General features: G+C 54.0%; 2 protein-coding genes across 4 annotated transcripts in view; one reads left to right on the top strand and one right to left on the bottom strand.

Annotated features, from left to right (window-relative positions):
• Positions 1 to 530: 530 nt before the first annotated feature.
• Zfta (zinc finger translocation associated) lies at positions 531 to 5,959 on the top strand. 3 transcript variants are annotated; one of them, XM_045159554.1, is made up of 5 exons: positions 531 to 672; positions 2,928 to 3,428; positions 4,055 to 4,450; positions 4,723 to 5,280; positions 5,496 to 5,959. In XM_045159554.1, exons 1-5 carry the CDS (start codon positions 531 to 533, stop codon positions 5,957 to 5,959), a joined length of 2,061 nt encoding a protein of 686 aa, XP_045015489.1. The 3 variants fall into 3 exon arrangements, with proteins under 3 accessions (XP_045015489.1, XP_045015493.1, XP_045015497.1); XM_045159558.1 differs by lacking the exon at positions 531 to 672 and adding an exon at positions 1,451 to 1,687; XM_045159562.1 differs by lacking the exon at positions 531 to 672 and adding an exon at positions 2,069 to 2,178.
• A 3,009-nt stretch (positions 5,960 to 8,968) lies between these two features.
• Positions 8,969 to 12,760, bottom strand: part of Rtn3 (reticulon 3) — a 78,922-nt gene continuing 75,130 nt past the window's right edge. Inside the window, exon 7 of the mRNA XM_004656578.2 lies at positions 8,969 to 10,908. Coding sequence (XP_004656635.1) covers positions 10,863 to 10,908 — 46 coding nt within the window. The 3' untranslated portion in view covers positions 8,969 to 10,862. The remainder of the gene's footprint in view (positions 10,909 to 12,760) is intronic.

Genomic DNA, 12,760 nt, shown 5'->3' on the forward strand with positions numbered 1-12,760 from the left:
GCACCGGGAGGTCCCCAGCCTGCGCCGCGGTTCCCGGAGAGCCCCGCGCTGAGATGCCCCGAGGGGGCGGTGGCTGCGAGCCGAGCCTGGGTGGAGGCGCGTCGCAGCGGACGCGGGCGCCCCTCGTCACCTCAGTGACCCCTGGGGAACTGCGACCCGAGCCGCGGAGGCGGCAGCGCGGGCCCGCGAGGGCGGCCGGGTCCAGGCTCCCGGCGTCCGGAACGCGCCCCGGCTGCGGACTCACGGCCTCCCGCCTTTCACGCGCCAGCCCCCCGCGAGCTGGCAGGAGGAAATAGCGCGCGGCTCCTTTAAATTTACCCAGGAGCCCTTAAAGGAGCCCCAGGGGCCCCAGACAGGAATCCCCACCCCGGTCCAGCCCGCGCCGCCGAGCGAGCAGCCAAGCCGTCCGTGCGGCCGCCCGCCCCGTGCATGCGCCCCGCGCCCGGGGACCCCGCGCACCGAGCGCCCCGCGCGGGCCGCCGCCGGCCCCGCGGCCCCGTGCCCCGGGGCCCCGCTCCGCAGAGCAGCGCATGGAGCCCGGCGGGGACCACCGGAGCCGGAGCGGCGGCGGCGGCAGGGGCGGCCCCGGGCCAGCTGTGGCCTCGGCACGGGGCCGACGGCTGCCGCCCGCGGCATCGAGCGGCGGCACGGAGCCCGAGGACGACGACGGCGGTAAGAGCTGGGGCCGGCGGTTCGGGCGGGGGCCCCGGCGTGGGGGAGGGGAGCGCTGCGGCTCCGGGCCCCTCTCCGCCGCCGAACAAAGGGGGGGACGCGGGCAGGGCGGCCGGGGACGCCACCTGGTGGGCACGGATCGCGGCTGCACGGCCAGCGGGGTAGCCCCCCGCCCAGCTCCCAGGGTCGGGTCGAGGCTCTCGGGCGGATCCCCATTGCCTTGCAAGGCCCCCCGCTTTGGGTGCCGGGCCATAGGGGGCCCCCGCAGGGCTAGCGCCGCGGGGCTCTAGGTAATTGAACTTGCGGCCCCCGCCCCTTTCTCGTTCCGACTCCCAGGTGGTCTTTCTTAACCGGCTGTCTTTTAAAAGGCCGCCCTAGACTGGGTCCCCTCGGAGGGGGCGGGCTCTCCCCAGACTAGCTGCGCTCCGAATCCCGCTGTCCCGGGTCGCGTGGCACCTCTCGGCTCGTGGCCTGGTGGTAGACTGCGAATCTTTCGCCGCGGTGGCCTTAAGGGAAAAGGCAGAGCTTGCGCCCCAGAGCCCACCATCACTTTGCCCCACGCGGGCAGGTTTAAGGAAGGGACGGGCTCGCCTACAAAGACAGACACCCACTCCTACCCCTGAGTGCCTCTTTTCAGAACTGATTTTGGCCCCAATTTGTCAGCTGTACTAGAACGGGCCAGTCCTCCTTGGCTTTCAAAGCTGACTGTTTTGGGGTCTCCCTGACGCTGGGTTCGATGTTTTAAGATCCGTGAAGATTCTGTCCGAGCTAGGGAGACTGAACCCTAATCTCCGAGCTCCTCTCTCAGAAACTCCCCATCCCCTTTTGTTTTTAAAGAATCTCTGCTCCTCCTTTTTTTCCGGCTCTTAAAGAGCCAGCTCGCCCTTAGACTTCCCTGACTCCAGCGCTGGAAGGATGCTCAGAGACCCGCTAGCTATCCTGTGCCTCTGCAGACAAAGACGCTTAGGCCCGGAGAGCCGACGTGACCTACCAAAAGGTCACCGGCAAGTCACCCTTAAGGCCATGACTTGAACCATCATTCGTCCGCCCCCTCCCCATAGCTGCACTTAAAAAAAAATCAAAACTAAAACAAAACAAAAACTCCCCAACATGATCGGAGCTCTTGGTGATCCCGTCTTTGTTCTACCCTGGGATTCTGCGCTGGGAGAATGACCGGAACCTCCTTGTTCAGTCGTTGTGGCTAGGAGACCATTTTCTAAATGAAAGATGGTCAGAAGTGCAGGGAGGGCTGAGGACAGCTCTGGGTGTCTTTTTGGTAAAAGGAACATCAATAGATTGGTGGGGCCCCACCAGAGCCTACCCATCTGATTGCTGGGCAGTGACGGGCTCTGTGCCAGAGCAAAAGATAAATACTCAGACAGATTTAATGGTCTCTGGTGGGTGGTGACAGTTTCCTGCTGCAGTATCTTCAAAAGCCACTCTGGTGGCCTGCTTACCACCCCATTTAAAGTGGTATTGGTTCTCCCAGACCCTGGGAAAGTCCAGGTCTGAGCAACTCTTTTCCCTGGGGATGTTGGGAATCCACTACAATGCATACCCCATTCCTAAAATGGGGTTCACAGGAGGCTGTACTTGAGGCACTCATGGAAAAGGGGAGAAGACTTTTGGGTGGGGCTCTCCTGGCTAGGGCCCAGGTGGGTGAGGTGTACAGGCCTGGATGCAGACAGATGCCCTCTTTGTTCCCCTCACCCCTCTGGTCGTAACCCCCAGCCCACTGTGCCCCTAGCTTTATCCATACACCTGTGTTCCAAAAAGGGCACCTTGCACACTGGCGGCCTTCTTGATCTTCATCTTATTTTTAAAAGTCGGCAAGCCTGCCTAGGGCACTGCATCCTTTAAAAATTATTTTATTTTATTTATTTATTTTTGAAGTGGGGTCTTGTTCTAGCCCAGGGTGACCTGGTGTTCACTGTGTAGTCTAGTCTCAGGGTGACCTTAAACTCACCTGCCTCTGCCTCCTGGAGTGATAGGATTAAAGGCGTGTCACACCACGCCCATCTTCCTTTTGTTTTTTATCCTTTCCCCATTGGGCCCTTGTCTTTGTAAAGGGTGTTTTGACTCCTTGCTTCTCCCAAGTTCCTTTTTTTTTTTTTTTTGGCACTTCCCATTCCTTCCCAGCCCTAAACTCCCCTCCCCCTTCCCTCACCTCCTTTTCCCAGGCATCCTAATCTACCCCTGGATTCTTTCCCTGGGAATCGGAGGTTGAAAAACTGTCTCCCTTTTCCCTTCTTCAGGCCAAGATCTTCAACTGGAAGGGGGTGCTTTAGGGTCCTGGGGGAGTACTCCCCTGCCCTCCTCCAGGGCCAGGGGACCAGCATCTTCAGGCAGGAAGTATTCAGACCATTGTGAGGCTCGGGCGTCAAGGCCTGGAAAGAGCCGCATCCCTGGCAGAGACCATCGGCGTTACTATCACGACCACTGGCGGCTGGAGTACCTGATGGATTTCAATCCTGCCCGACACGGCATGGTGTGCATGGTGTGTGGCAGCTCGCTGGCCACCCTCAAGCTCAGTACCATTAAGAGGCACATTCGTCAGAAGCACCCCTACTCTCTGCATTGGAGTCCTCGGGAGAAGGAAGTCATCAGCAACAGCTGGGATGCCCATCTAGGCCTGGGGGCATGTGGCGAGTCTGAGAGCCTGGGGGCCCAGGGGGTTGAGGAGGAGGAAGAGGAAGAAGACGATGAAGAGGAGGAGGAGGGGAGCAGCCTTCAAGCTTGCCCATCCAAGGGTTCAGGTAATGCAAGACATTAGGAAGCAGGGGCTTGGGGTGCGATGGGGCTAAGTCTAGCAGTGTCTCTGCCCAATAGCTGAGTTTTTGGAGCAAGTCATTGCTCCTACTCTGGGTGGGGTCTGTTTGTCTAGTGTGGGGGTGGTATAGTTGAGTGGGGATGGTCTCTGACAGTCTTGATGACATTGTGTAGTTTTAGAAGGAGCAAGGAGAGAAGTCGGAGGGACAAGCCAGAGAAGGCAGGGGTTGCCGAGGAAAGAGGAAGTGCTGGAAGGGGAAGGGGTTGGAATCTTGGCCTGAGGAGGCAGGGAAGGGCCCTTTAGGCCTTAAAGTGTGTGAGCAGGAGTAAGGAGAGGAGGTTTAGATGTGAGGGGAGTTGGGTGAGGCAGCACTAGATAGGTGAAAGCAGAAGGATCTGGAGTTCAAAGCTATTTAGGGCTTAAAGGGAGCTGGAGGTTAGCCTGGGCTACATGTGATTTTTGTCTCAAATGTGAGAGGATGGAGAGAAAAGGGCAAAAATCGGGCCTGGGCTCTGAATCAGAGCCGTCAGAAAGATGCTGTGGAGGGCCTGGCTGTGGTGGGGGACTCCCCAGAGGGCCAGCGTCTTAGTTGCTTCCCTCAAACCCTTTCAGGCAAAGCCCCAGCTGGTGGGGGCTGCCGGCGCCAGCGGAAAGGGGTACGAGGGGGCCCAGTGGCACCTCGGCGGCGTCGGCGCCTCTCCGCCTCCCGTGCCTCCCGGAGGGCTGGGGCCAGCAGGGGGCTGGGGGCCCGGCGTCTGGAGCGGAGACTGAAGGAGTCCCTGCAGAACTGGTTCCGGGCCGAGTGTCTCATGGACTATGACCCGCGGGGGAACCGGCTGGTGTGTATGGCCTGCGGCCGGGCACTGCCCAGCCTGCACCTCGACGACATCCGTGCCCACGTGTTGGAGGTGCACCCCAACTCCCTAGGGCTCAGCGGCCCCCAGCGCAGTGCCCTGCTGCAGGCCTGGGGTGACCAGCCGGAGTCTGAGCTCACTCAGGCCCCACCAGGTGCGAGGCTGTCCCAGGGCTGCAGACAGAATTGGAAAATTGGGAGGCAGGGATTCTTGGCTGAGGGCTTCCAGTCCCACTCTCCCTTCATATCACACCCTTTACCCTACACACACGTGCGTGCATACACACACTCACACAGCACATACACACCCTGGCTGGGCTGGCTAGCTTGGGGCTGGGGTGAGGAGCGAGGATGGAACCCGTGTTGTGTGGGCAAGGGCAAGCCAACCAGCAGGCTGAGCCCCTCTCCCTCACCCCTTCCCCAACAGACGATGACGTCCCCCAGGACCTGACCAGAAAGAGCCGGGACTCCGCCCCCACTGCTGGAGCCCCCTCCTCTCAGGATCTCAGCCCCCCAGACGTAAAGGAAGAGGCTGGCTGGGTCCCTGAGAGGCCCGGGCCCACAGAGCAGGAGGAGGAGGAGGAGCTGGAGGAGGGCGAGGGCAAGAGGGCAGGCGGCCAGGGCCGGCCGCCCCGGGGCCGCGACCACCGCCGCCACTACCAGGAGTGCTGGCGGCTGGAGTACCTCATGGAGCTGGACGGCTGCCGGCGCGGCCTCGTGTGCATGGTGTGCGGGGGCGCGCTGGCCTCGCTAAAGATGAGCACCATCAAGCGACACATCCGCCAGCGCCACCCAGGCTCCACGAGTCTCAGCGGGCCGGTCAAGGCCCTCATCGCCCAGGAGTGGAGCGAGAAGGCCGCCCACCTGCTGGCCCTGGGACTGCCCGGCCCAGAGTCCCCCCGCGGCCCGGATGCCCCCAGCACAGCCGCAGCCTCCGAGGAGGGGGGAGGGGCAGAGGAGGCGGAGCCAGAGGAGGAGTGGTGGGGTGAGCCGGTGGAGGGCCAGAGCAGGTGGCGAGGGCGCGCGGGCCGGGACCTGGGCCGGCTGGGAGACAGGCCGTGGCTTGGAGGGAAGGGTGGTGAGAGTGGAAGGCTGAAGGAAGAAAGGGAGGATGGGACAGGAGGACAAAGAGGAGGACGTAGAGGTGGAACCTGGCCGGATGCCTGCCATCCTCCAGTGCAGCCCTTTGTTTCTCCCTAGGCGACGTCCCGCCGTCCCCAGGGACACCGTTGGAGCGACCCGCCGAGGAAGAGGAGGACGAAGAGGACAGCCAGGAGCCCGGGGGGCTGGCCTTCCCGCCGCTGCCGCCGCCGCCGCCTCCCCCGCCGCCGCCGCCACCACCGCGCAGCCGGGAACAGCGGCGGAACTACCAGCCGCGCTGGCGGGGCGAATACCTGATGGACTACGACGGCAGCCGGCGCGGCCTCGTGTGCATGGTGTGCGGGGGCGCGCTGGCCACGCTCAAGGTGAGCACCATCAAGCGACACATCCTGCAGGTGCACCCCTTCTCCATGGACTTCACGCCCGAGGAGCGCCAGACCATCCTGGAAGCCTACGAGGAGGCAGCGCTGCGCTGCTACGGCCACGAGGGGTTCGGACCCCCAGCCCCGGCGCCCCGCGACGGCGGCGCGGACCTCAAGTCGGGCGCCGTGTGTCGCGCGTAGGACTCGCCGGGCCTGGCCCGGTGCCGCCCCGCCCGGTTCTCGGCCTGGCCCTCGGGCGCCCCCCGCTGGCCGGGCGGGCGGAGGTTGCGGATTGGGCGGGAGCCCCGCTGCTCTCGGGGCCGCTGTGCTGGGGATAGGGCGCGGGCCCCCCGCGATTGCCGAGAAGCCCTAGCACCCACAGAGTGTTAACAGAGCGCTTCCAGCCCTGGTCGGGATGGGCGTGCAGTCAGTATTAGGGTCGGAAACAGGGCGCGGGGAGGGCTGGAAGGACGCTCCGGCCCCTTGCCCTGGCTGGGGGCCCAGTTGTCTACGCCAGCTGCGGTTCCTGGCCGGGCCGGAGGTTGCCAGCTGCCCTGTCCTAATTGGTATTCTTGGCCCCTCGGAGGCCCAGACTGGACTGGGGCCTGAGGTTGGAGGCAGGGCGCCAGGCTCTCTAGCCCCCGGGGCGGGCGGAGCGATGGGTTGGTGGCCAGCCGGTCTCCCCCGGCGGGCTCAGTGAGACGATCCGCCTGACAGCCCGGCGCAGGCCTACTGTGCCGCTGCCACGCCCGCGGGACAGGGATCCTGTGAAAGGATTAGCACTTTTTTTTTTTTTTTTTTTTCTTGCTTTACTTTGCTTTGCTCCTCTCCTGCTAAGAGAACCTCCGTTTACCCCTAAGCTGACTGTGGCGCTCGTGTTCCAGCCTCAGCTGTGTCGGAGCCGGAGCCCTGGCGGCTGGGCTAGTTGGCCTGTTTCCTCCCTCTTCCCACGCGACTTGGTGCTCGGTGGATGCACCACCGGTTCCCAGCTCCCGGGGCCTGGAGCCAGGCCTCGGCCCTCTGCTCCCTGCAGCAGCACCAGGCCCTGTGTGGCCCAGGATGCCTTTGTGATCTCCCAGGCCAGTCGGAGAGGGATGTGTAGATTCATTCTCCCGTGGAGAACAGGTGGCCCCGAGATCAGGCTCTCTTTTTTTTTCCTTCTTCTTTATATTTTATTTTGAAATTGTATTTAATGCTTTTATATGAAAAGGGAGAGGGAACTGACCCAATCACCCTCATGTGCAAATGTCTTATTTATTATGCGTGTATCAGAGATAAGCTGTTTGGTGATGCAGGAAGGACCTAAGTGGAGAAAGGACAGAGACCTAGGATTGATAAGGGAGATTAAGACTACACTACATACATGCCCGCTTTGCCTGGCTTCTCTGGGCTCCAGTGCTTGTTCTTTACAAAGGGAAGCACTGCAGGTATGGTACTCTCCTCTTAGGATGGGGTCTAGGGATGGGTCTTGAGGTCCTGGTCTGCAGGGGGAGCTGCCGCGCAGCCAGCAGCACTGTAGGTGAGTGAGAAAGCAGAAGGCAAAGAAAGTTCCTTCTCTCACTTCCTTCCTACTCCCCAGGTCAGATACTCAAGATTCAAGTGCCTCAGGCCCAGTCCCTTTTGACTCTTCCTGATTGGGAGTTGGATTTTATACCACAGATTTTGTAGCATTTTTTTATATAATTAAAAATTGTCAGAATTGGAAGGGATCCTGGAGATCACATGTAGATCCCCTTCACAGACAAATTCCAAAGCCCAGAGATTATTACATAGCCACTTAGGAATAAGACAAAAACTAGAATAAAAACTCCCAATTCAGTGAGCTTTGCACTATACCTCACTGCCTTCCAGTCTCTGGTTATTTTCTTTACCTGTTAGAATTGCCAAAGGGGTGGTATGTGTTGGGCACTACAGACCACCATAGTGCACCTAACTCCTGAGGGCAGGAAAGAACTGCACTTCTTCAGAATGAGGGTGCAGGGCTCTGCAGAGCAGTTCTTGGCATTTCAAGCTTCCCATCAGAGCTCACTGCCCCAAGCTAAGGGTCTCCCAGCAGGGCAAGGCTCTGGGTGGGTGTGCTTTGTTTTTGAGGTCATCAGGCATTCTGGAATGGACTGTCAGTTGACTTGAAAGCGAGTTCCTACTTCGACCCACCCGAGCTTTTGACAGTATTAAAATCTTGAGAGTTATGGATGATTCCAGGCTGGGCACTGCCCTTCTTTCACCTTCCATCAAGCACATTTCCAAACCCAGAATGAGTATCCTACCATTTTTCTCCCTATGCTGCCCTTCAAAAACAGTAGGCAAATTGGGGCTACTGATTATAATCACCCTAGCCCACTGCTGAAGTTCAGGTAAACCAGGGCAGAGAGGTTAGGAAGCAGATGTCTTCACTGAGACAGTCCCAAGCACTCCAGTGGCTTTCAAAATGCAGCCCTCAGGCCAGCATCATTTTGGAAACTTGCTAGATAGAAACCCTTGGGCTCACCTAGAAGTTACTGAAGTGGGGTGAGGGTTTTCCAGGGCCCTTCTCTGGAAAATATCACTGCTTTGAGTAGAGCTGTGGTCTCACAGGTCAAGGGTCAGGGGGCTAGATAGTTCTTATTCCTAGGTGGGTCTCCTTGCCTTGGGATTCTGACATGAACAGGTGAAGTTTCTTCATGTTTTTTTAAATGGTATGCTTGCTCTATGGCCCATATGTAAATGTTACTCTGAATACATATTTATATACCATGTTACTTAGTGACATTATACAAACATTTGTATGTGTATTTGTGAAGTTGTTTGCATCAGTCATTTTAAAAATATTTCAGCCTAAGTTTTCTAAGAGATATGTTTAAGTTGGATAAATGTTTTTCAAGTCCAGCTTGAGTTACAGCAGCCTTAGTTTTGGGGAAGAGTAATTCAGAGGCAGAATTCTCAAAGACCCGATGTGCCATGATAAACTCAATTTCAGGGCTTTGGGGCTGCATGTGGTTCATAGGCTGTTTTGTGTTGCAACAAGGCCCCACCAGGTTTGTCTACCCTCATTTCCCCTAAGTAAACTCTTAGAGGGTCTCTTTCTTTTAGAAGCCAAGTTCACAGTTCATACCAACACCATAGACTTGGAAATCTTACTGAAAGTCCCTAGAGTGGAGTGGGATAGGGAGTGGAAGCCTTGTTTGGTTACTTTACCCAAACTGTATAAAGAATAAAGTTAGCAGACTGACACCACAGTCATTGTGTACTTTATTTTTTAATTAATATCACATCAATTTGCAATTTCACAGGAACCAACTCCTTGGGTGCTACTGTATTTTTATGATGCACGCACAGACACGCACACAGTTTTATTAGTATTATTTGCCTGTAAATTTTTCTTAAAAAAAAATCCTGCATGGCACAAAAATCTCTCCAATTATCTTAACACAGCAGCAACAAAAAGCTAGGTGTGGAGGCGTCCAGTACAGAAAGGGGCCCTTTGGAAGGACGCCTGAAAGACCATCAATCAATTCTTGGGAGGGCAGAGGATGCAATGGAGAGTGTTTTCTAGAAAACTATAATGGAAACCAGTTTAAAAAAAAAAAAAATTCAAAACAAAAGGAGGCAAAGAAAATACGAAAAATGCAGCAAAGCAAAGGTATGCATGTTCTATCAATTAAATCCCCAAGTTATTTCCCAGGAGTAGGATGAAAATCCGACTCACTACTTGTACAGAGTTGCAGTTCTCTACTCTGGGCTGCAAGTCTCTCTCACTGGGCAGGACAAAAGCAGAAGGAACTTTCAAATGATTGTTTTCAAGTTGACTAGATTTCTATTCTGAAGAGGAGGAAGAAACTTGATCTCAGATGGGAATCTATGATTTCCCAGTCACCTCTCTTTGATGTTTAGTTCTGTTGCCTTTCAGTTGTGCTAAGTCTATCAATTGCCCTGCCTGGCAGCCCTCACTCTGGAAAACACTCTCCAAGCAAGCACCCCAGGTCATGGCAGACAACTGAGCCATTTAACAAAATGGAGAGGACCCTCAGAACATACACCCACGAGCAAGCCTCACATGACCTGCACTTCCCTCCACCAATGTGAGGCCTCTTGACCAGATGCAAATGAACTGAGCCAGCACACCTTTGGTCCTTAGGTGTAGGATGAAGATGCATGTGAGAATGAAGCTGTGGGAAAAGGTACAGAAAGAAAGCGTGTTGTTTCTGTAGTGCATTCACTTGAGAATGTTCCCCCACACAGACTGAGATAATATTACAATAACTCAATAACTGGGGAGCCCACATGCAGATTATTTTTTCCTCTAACAAGTTTACAGCAGTGTACAGCAGTTACAGACATTTATTTCATAATAAAAGTACAACCATATTTATTAAACTTGAGGTAAGGTGGGCAGGAAAGAGAAGAGAAAGCACATTCTGGAATGGGTTTCAAACTAACGCTCAAACTGGTGTCCCAGAGAAATGGTTTGACACCACCCTCTCAGCTGTTGGAGCCCTTCCCTAGGATGACCCCCCCCTCTGTCCCACTTCCTTTCTACTATTATTCCTCAGATGGCATTCAGGGAATGTGGAATTACCACTATTACCTGTAAGTTATCCAGAGTTGGAAGTTCTAGCATTAAGAAAGGAATATTAGGAATAGCTGCTTACAGTGTGAGGCAGGATGGTGGACCAAAAAAGTCCCATGGGAAGGAGTCCCATTCCTGCCCCCTAAAACTTCTTCATAAGTTAATCATTATTTCTTAACTTAATGGGAACCACATAAAACTAGTTCTTAAAACTGGACAAAGGACCCAAGAGATATAGTACACCTCTTCTTTACCTCCAATATTTTCCCTTCATGCTACAGGTAAAAGCTCCACCATCATTAAGGTTTGATTAATTCTATTAATTTGATTCTTTATCTTCTGGGTTGTAAGGTATCAGTTCTTTTTCAGTCCAACACTTCTTGTGCTTGGTGCTGAGGGTAAAGGGAAAGGAAGGGAGAAAACACCAAATTGGAAAAAAAAAAAAAAAAAAGCTTGGAATGCAGGCTCAAGCTGACACTGAGCATGTTCCTTCATGGTACGATGTTATACGACTAGTAAGTGGTGTTTTAGTAACTTGCATTCCTGGCTTCCATGTGCTTACTCTGCCTTTTTTTTGGCGATTCCAGGGAGCTTTGCTTGGATTCTATTGAAGAAAGAAAAAAGGGGAAAAAAGGTGAAAATATTTGTTTTACATTTGTTCTACCTTTGTATTTTCACAGGGATGAGTATGATAGTTTTTTCCTTTCCTTTTTTCTCTTCTTTTCCTTTCTTTTCTTTTCTTTTCAAGGTAGGGTCTTGCTCTAGCCCAGGCTGGCCTGGAATTTACTATGTAGACACAGGCTGGCCCTTAACTCACAGCATCCCTCCTACCTCTGCCTCCCAAGTGATGGGATTAAAAGCGTGCCTGGGTAGAGTGTGGTAGTTTGAATGTGAATGTATGTTCCTAGCCTCAAATATTTTTAAAAATCTTTCATTTATTTATTTATTTATTTTATTTCAGAGAGGAAGGCAGAGAGAGAGAGAGAGAGAGAGAGAGAGAGAATATGAATGGCATACCAAGGCCTTTAGCCACTGCAAATGAACTCCAGATGCATGCACTACCTTGAGCAGTTGGCTTACATGGGTAGTGGGGAATTGAACCTGGGTCCTTTGGCTTTTGCTGGCAAGTGCCTTAATCACTAAGCCATCTCACCAGCCCTTAAATCTTTTTAAAAAAATATTTTATGCCAGGCGTGGTAGTGTATGCCTTTAATCCCCGCATTCAGGAGGCAGAGGTAGTTGGAGCACCATGAGTTCAAGGCCACCCTGAGACTACACAGTGAATTCCAGGTCAGCCTGGGCTATAGTCTGACACCCTACCTCAAAAAACAACAAACAAACAAAACCACAGTTATTTATGAGAGGGAGAGAAGGGAGATAATGGGTGTGCTAGGGCCTCGAGCCACTGTAAATGAACTCCGAACACATGTGCCACCATGTACATCAGGTTTAACTGGGCATGGGGGAAGTTGAACCTGGGTCCCTTAGGCTTTACAGACAAGTGCCTAACTGCTAAGACATCTATCCAGCCCCCTGAAATATTTCCTTTTAAATTTTATTTTATTTGAGAGAGAGAATGGGCACGCCAGGGCCTCTAGCCACTGCAAATGAACTCCAGATGTATGTGCCACCCCGTGCATCTGGCTTATGTGGGTCTTTGGCAATTGAACCTGGGTCCTTTGGCTTTGCAGGCAAGCGCCTTAAAGCTAAGCCATTTCTCCAGCCCTGAAGTACTTTTGATTAAGCTTGCAAATTAGGTTAGTTCTCCAGCAGACTGCTGGAGAGTGTATCACTGGGGACCAGATCTTAAGTCCAGCCCTAAGGTGTGTTCAGAAGCAGCCTGAGCTCTGGCTGTTTATGTTTGTTGGCTGTTTGGTGGTGTCTCTCTGTAACAATCTAGGGAAGTGAGCCAGCTTTTTCTGCCATTGATAGTTTTCCCCTGGATTCTGTAAGTGAAGTAAACCCTTTTATCCATAAACTGCTTCTGGTTAGATGTTTGTCCCAGCAATGTGAAGGTAACTGCAACAACGGGCTGAGCCAGATCTATTATCTGCCTGGAATGAGCCTGAGGGCTTCACAAAGATTGCCACCCACCCCAATGTTGGATTGCTCCTCTTTGTTGGCAGGAACCTTGGTCCTTCACTGAAGGTACTGGCACAGAGGCTGCTATTGCTCTACATATTGGCAGTGTGAGAGCCCATTTTTCTGGTTTCATAACGTACAAGAAAAAAGAGTGCCTGGTCTCCCACTAGTGCAAAAACAACAAAACCAACTTGAAGTCAGGATGAGGAAAACATGTGAAAAGGACACAGGCTGTTAGGTTCTTGATTATGACTATAGGATCTGGCGATAGTTCCTGGCCACTCAGAGGACACCAAAGCTGTCTTTTATTTTGTAGAAGGATACTCAAACCTTCAGTGATGTAAGGCTACTCTCTACAAATGTGACATCTCACA

Source organism: Jaculus jaculus, chromosome 1, assembly GCF_020740685.1.
Source record: "Jaculus jaculus isolate mJacJac1 chromosome 1, mJacJac1.mat.Y.cur, whole genome shotgun sequence".
NCBI classification, from domain to species: Eukaryota; Metazoa; Chordata; class Mammalia; order Rodentia; family Dipodidae; genus Jaculus; species Jaculus jaculus.

What these genes read in the sequence shown, in the direction of transcription:
- Zfta (XM_045159554.1), top strand. Translation starts at nt 531, where the DNA reads ATGGAGCCCGGCGGGGACCACCGGAGCCGGAGCGGCGGCGGCGGCAGG. An exon ending in GCCCGAGGACGACGACGGCG is followed by an intron (nt 673 to 2,927) that starts GTAAGAGCTGGG and finishes TCCCTTCTTCAG; the next exon opens with GCCAAGATCTTCAACTGGAA. An exon ending in TTGCCCATCCAAGGGTTCAG is followed by an intron (nt 3,429 to 4,054) that starts GTAATGCAAGAC and finishes AAACCCTTTCAG; the next exon opens with GCAAAGCCCCAGCTGGTGGG.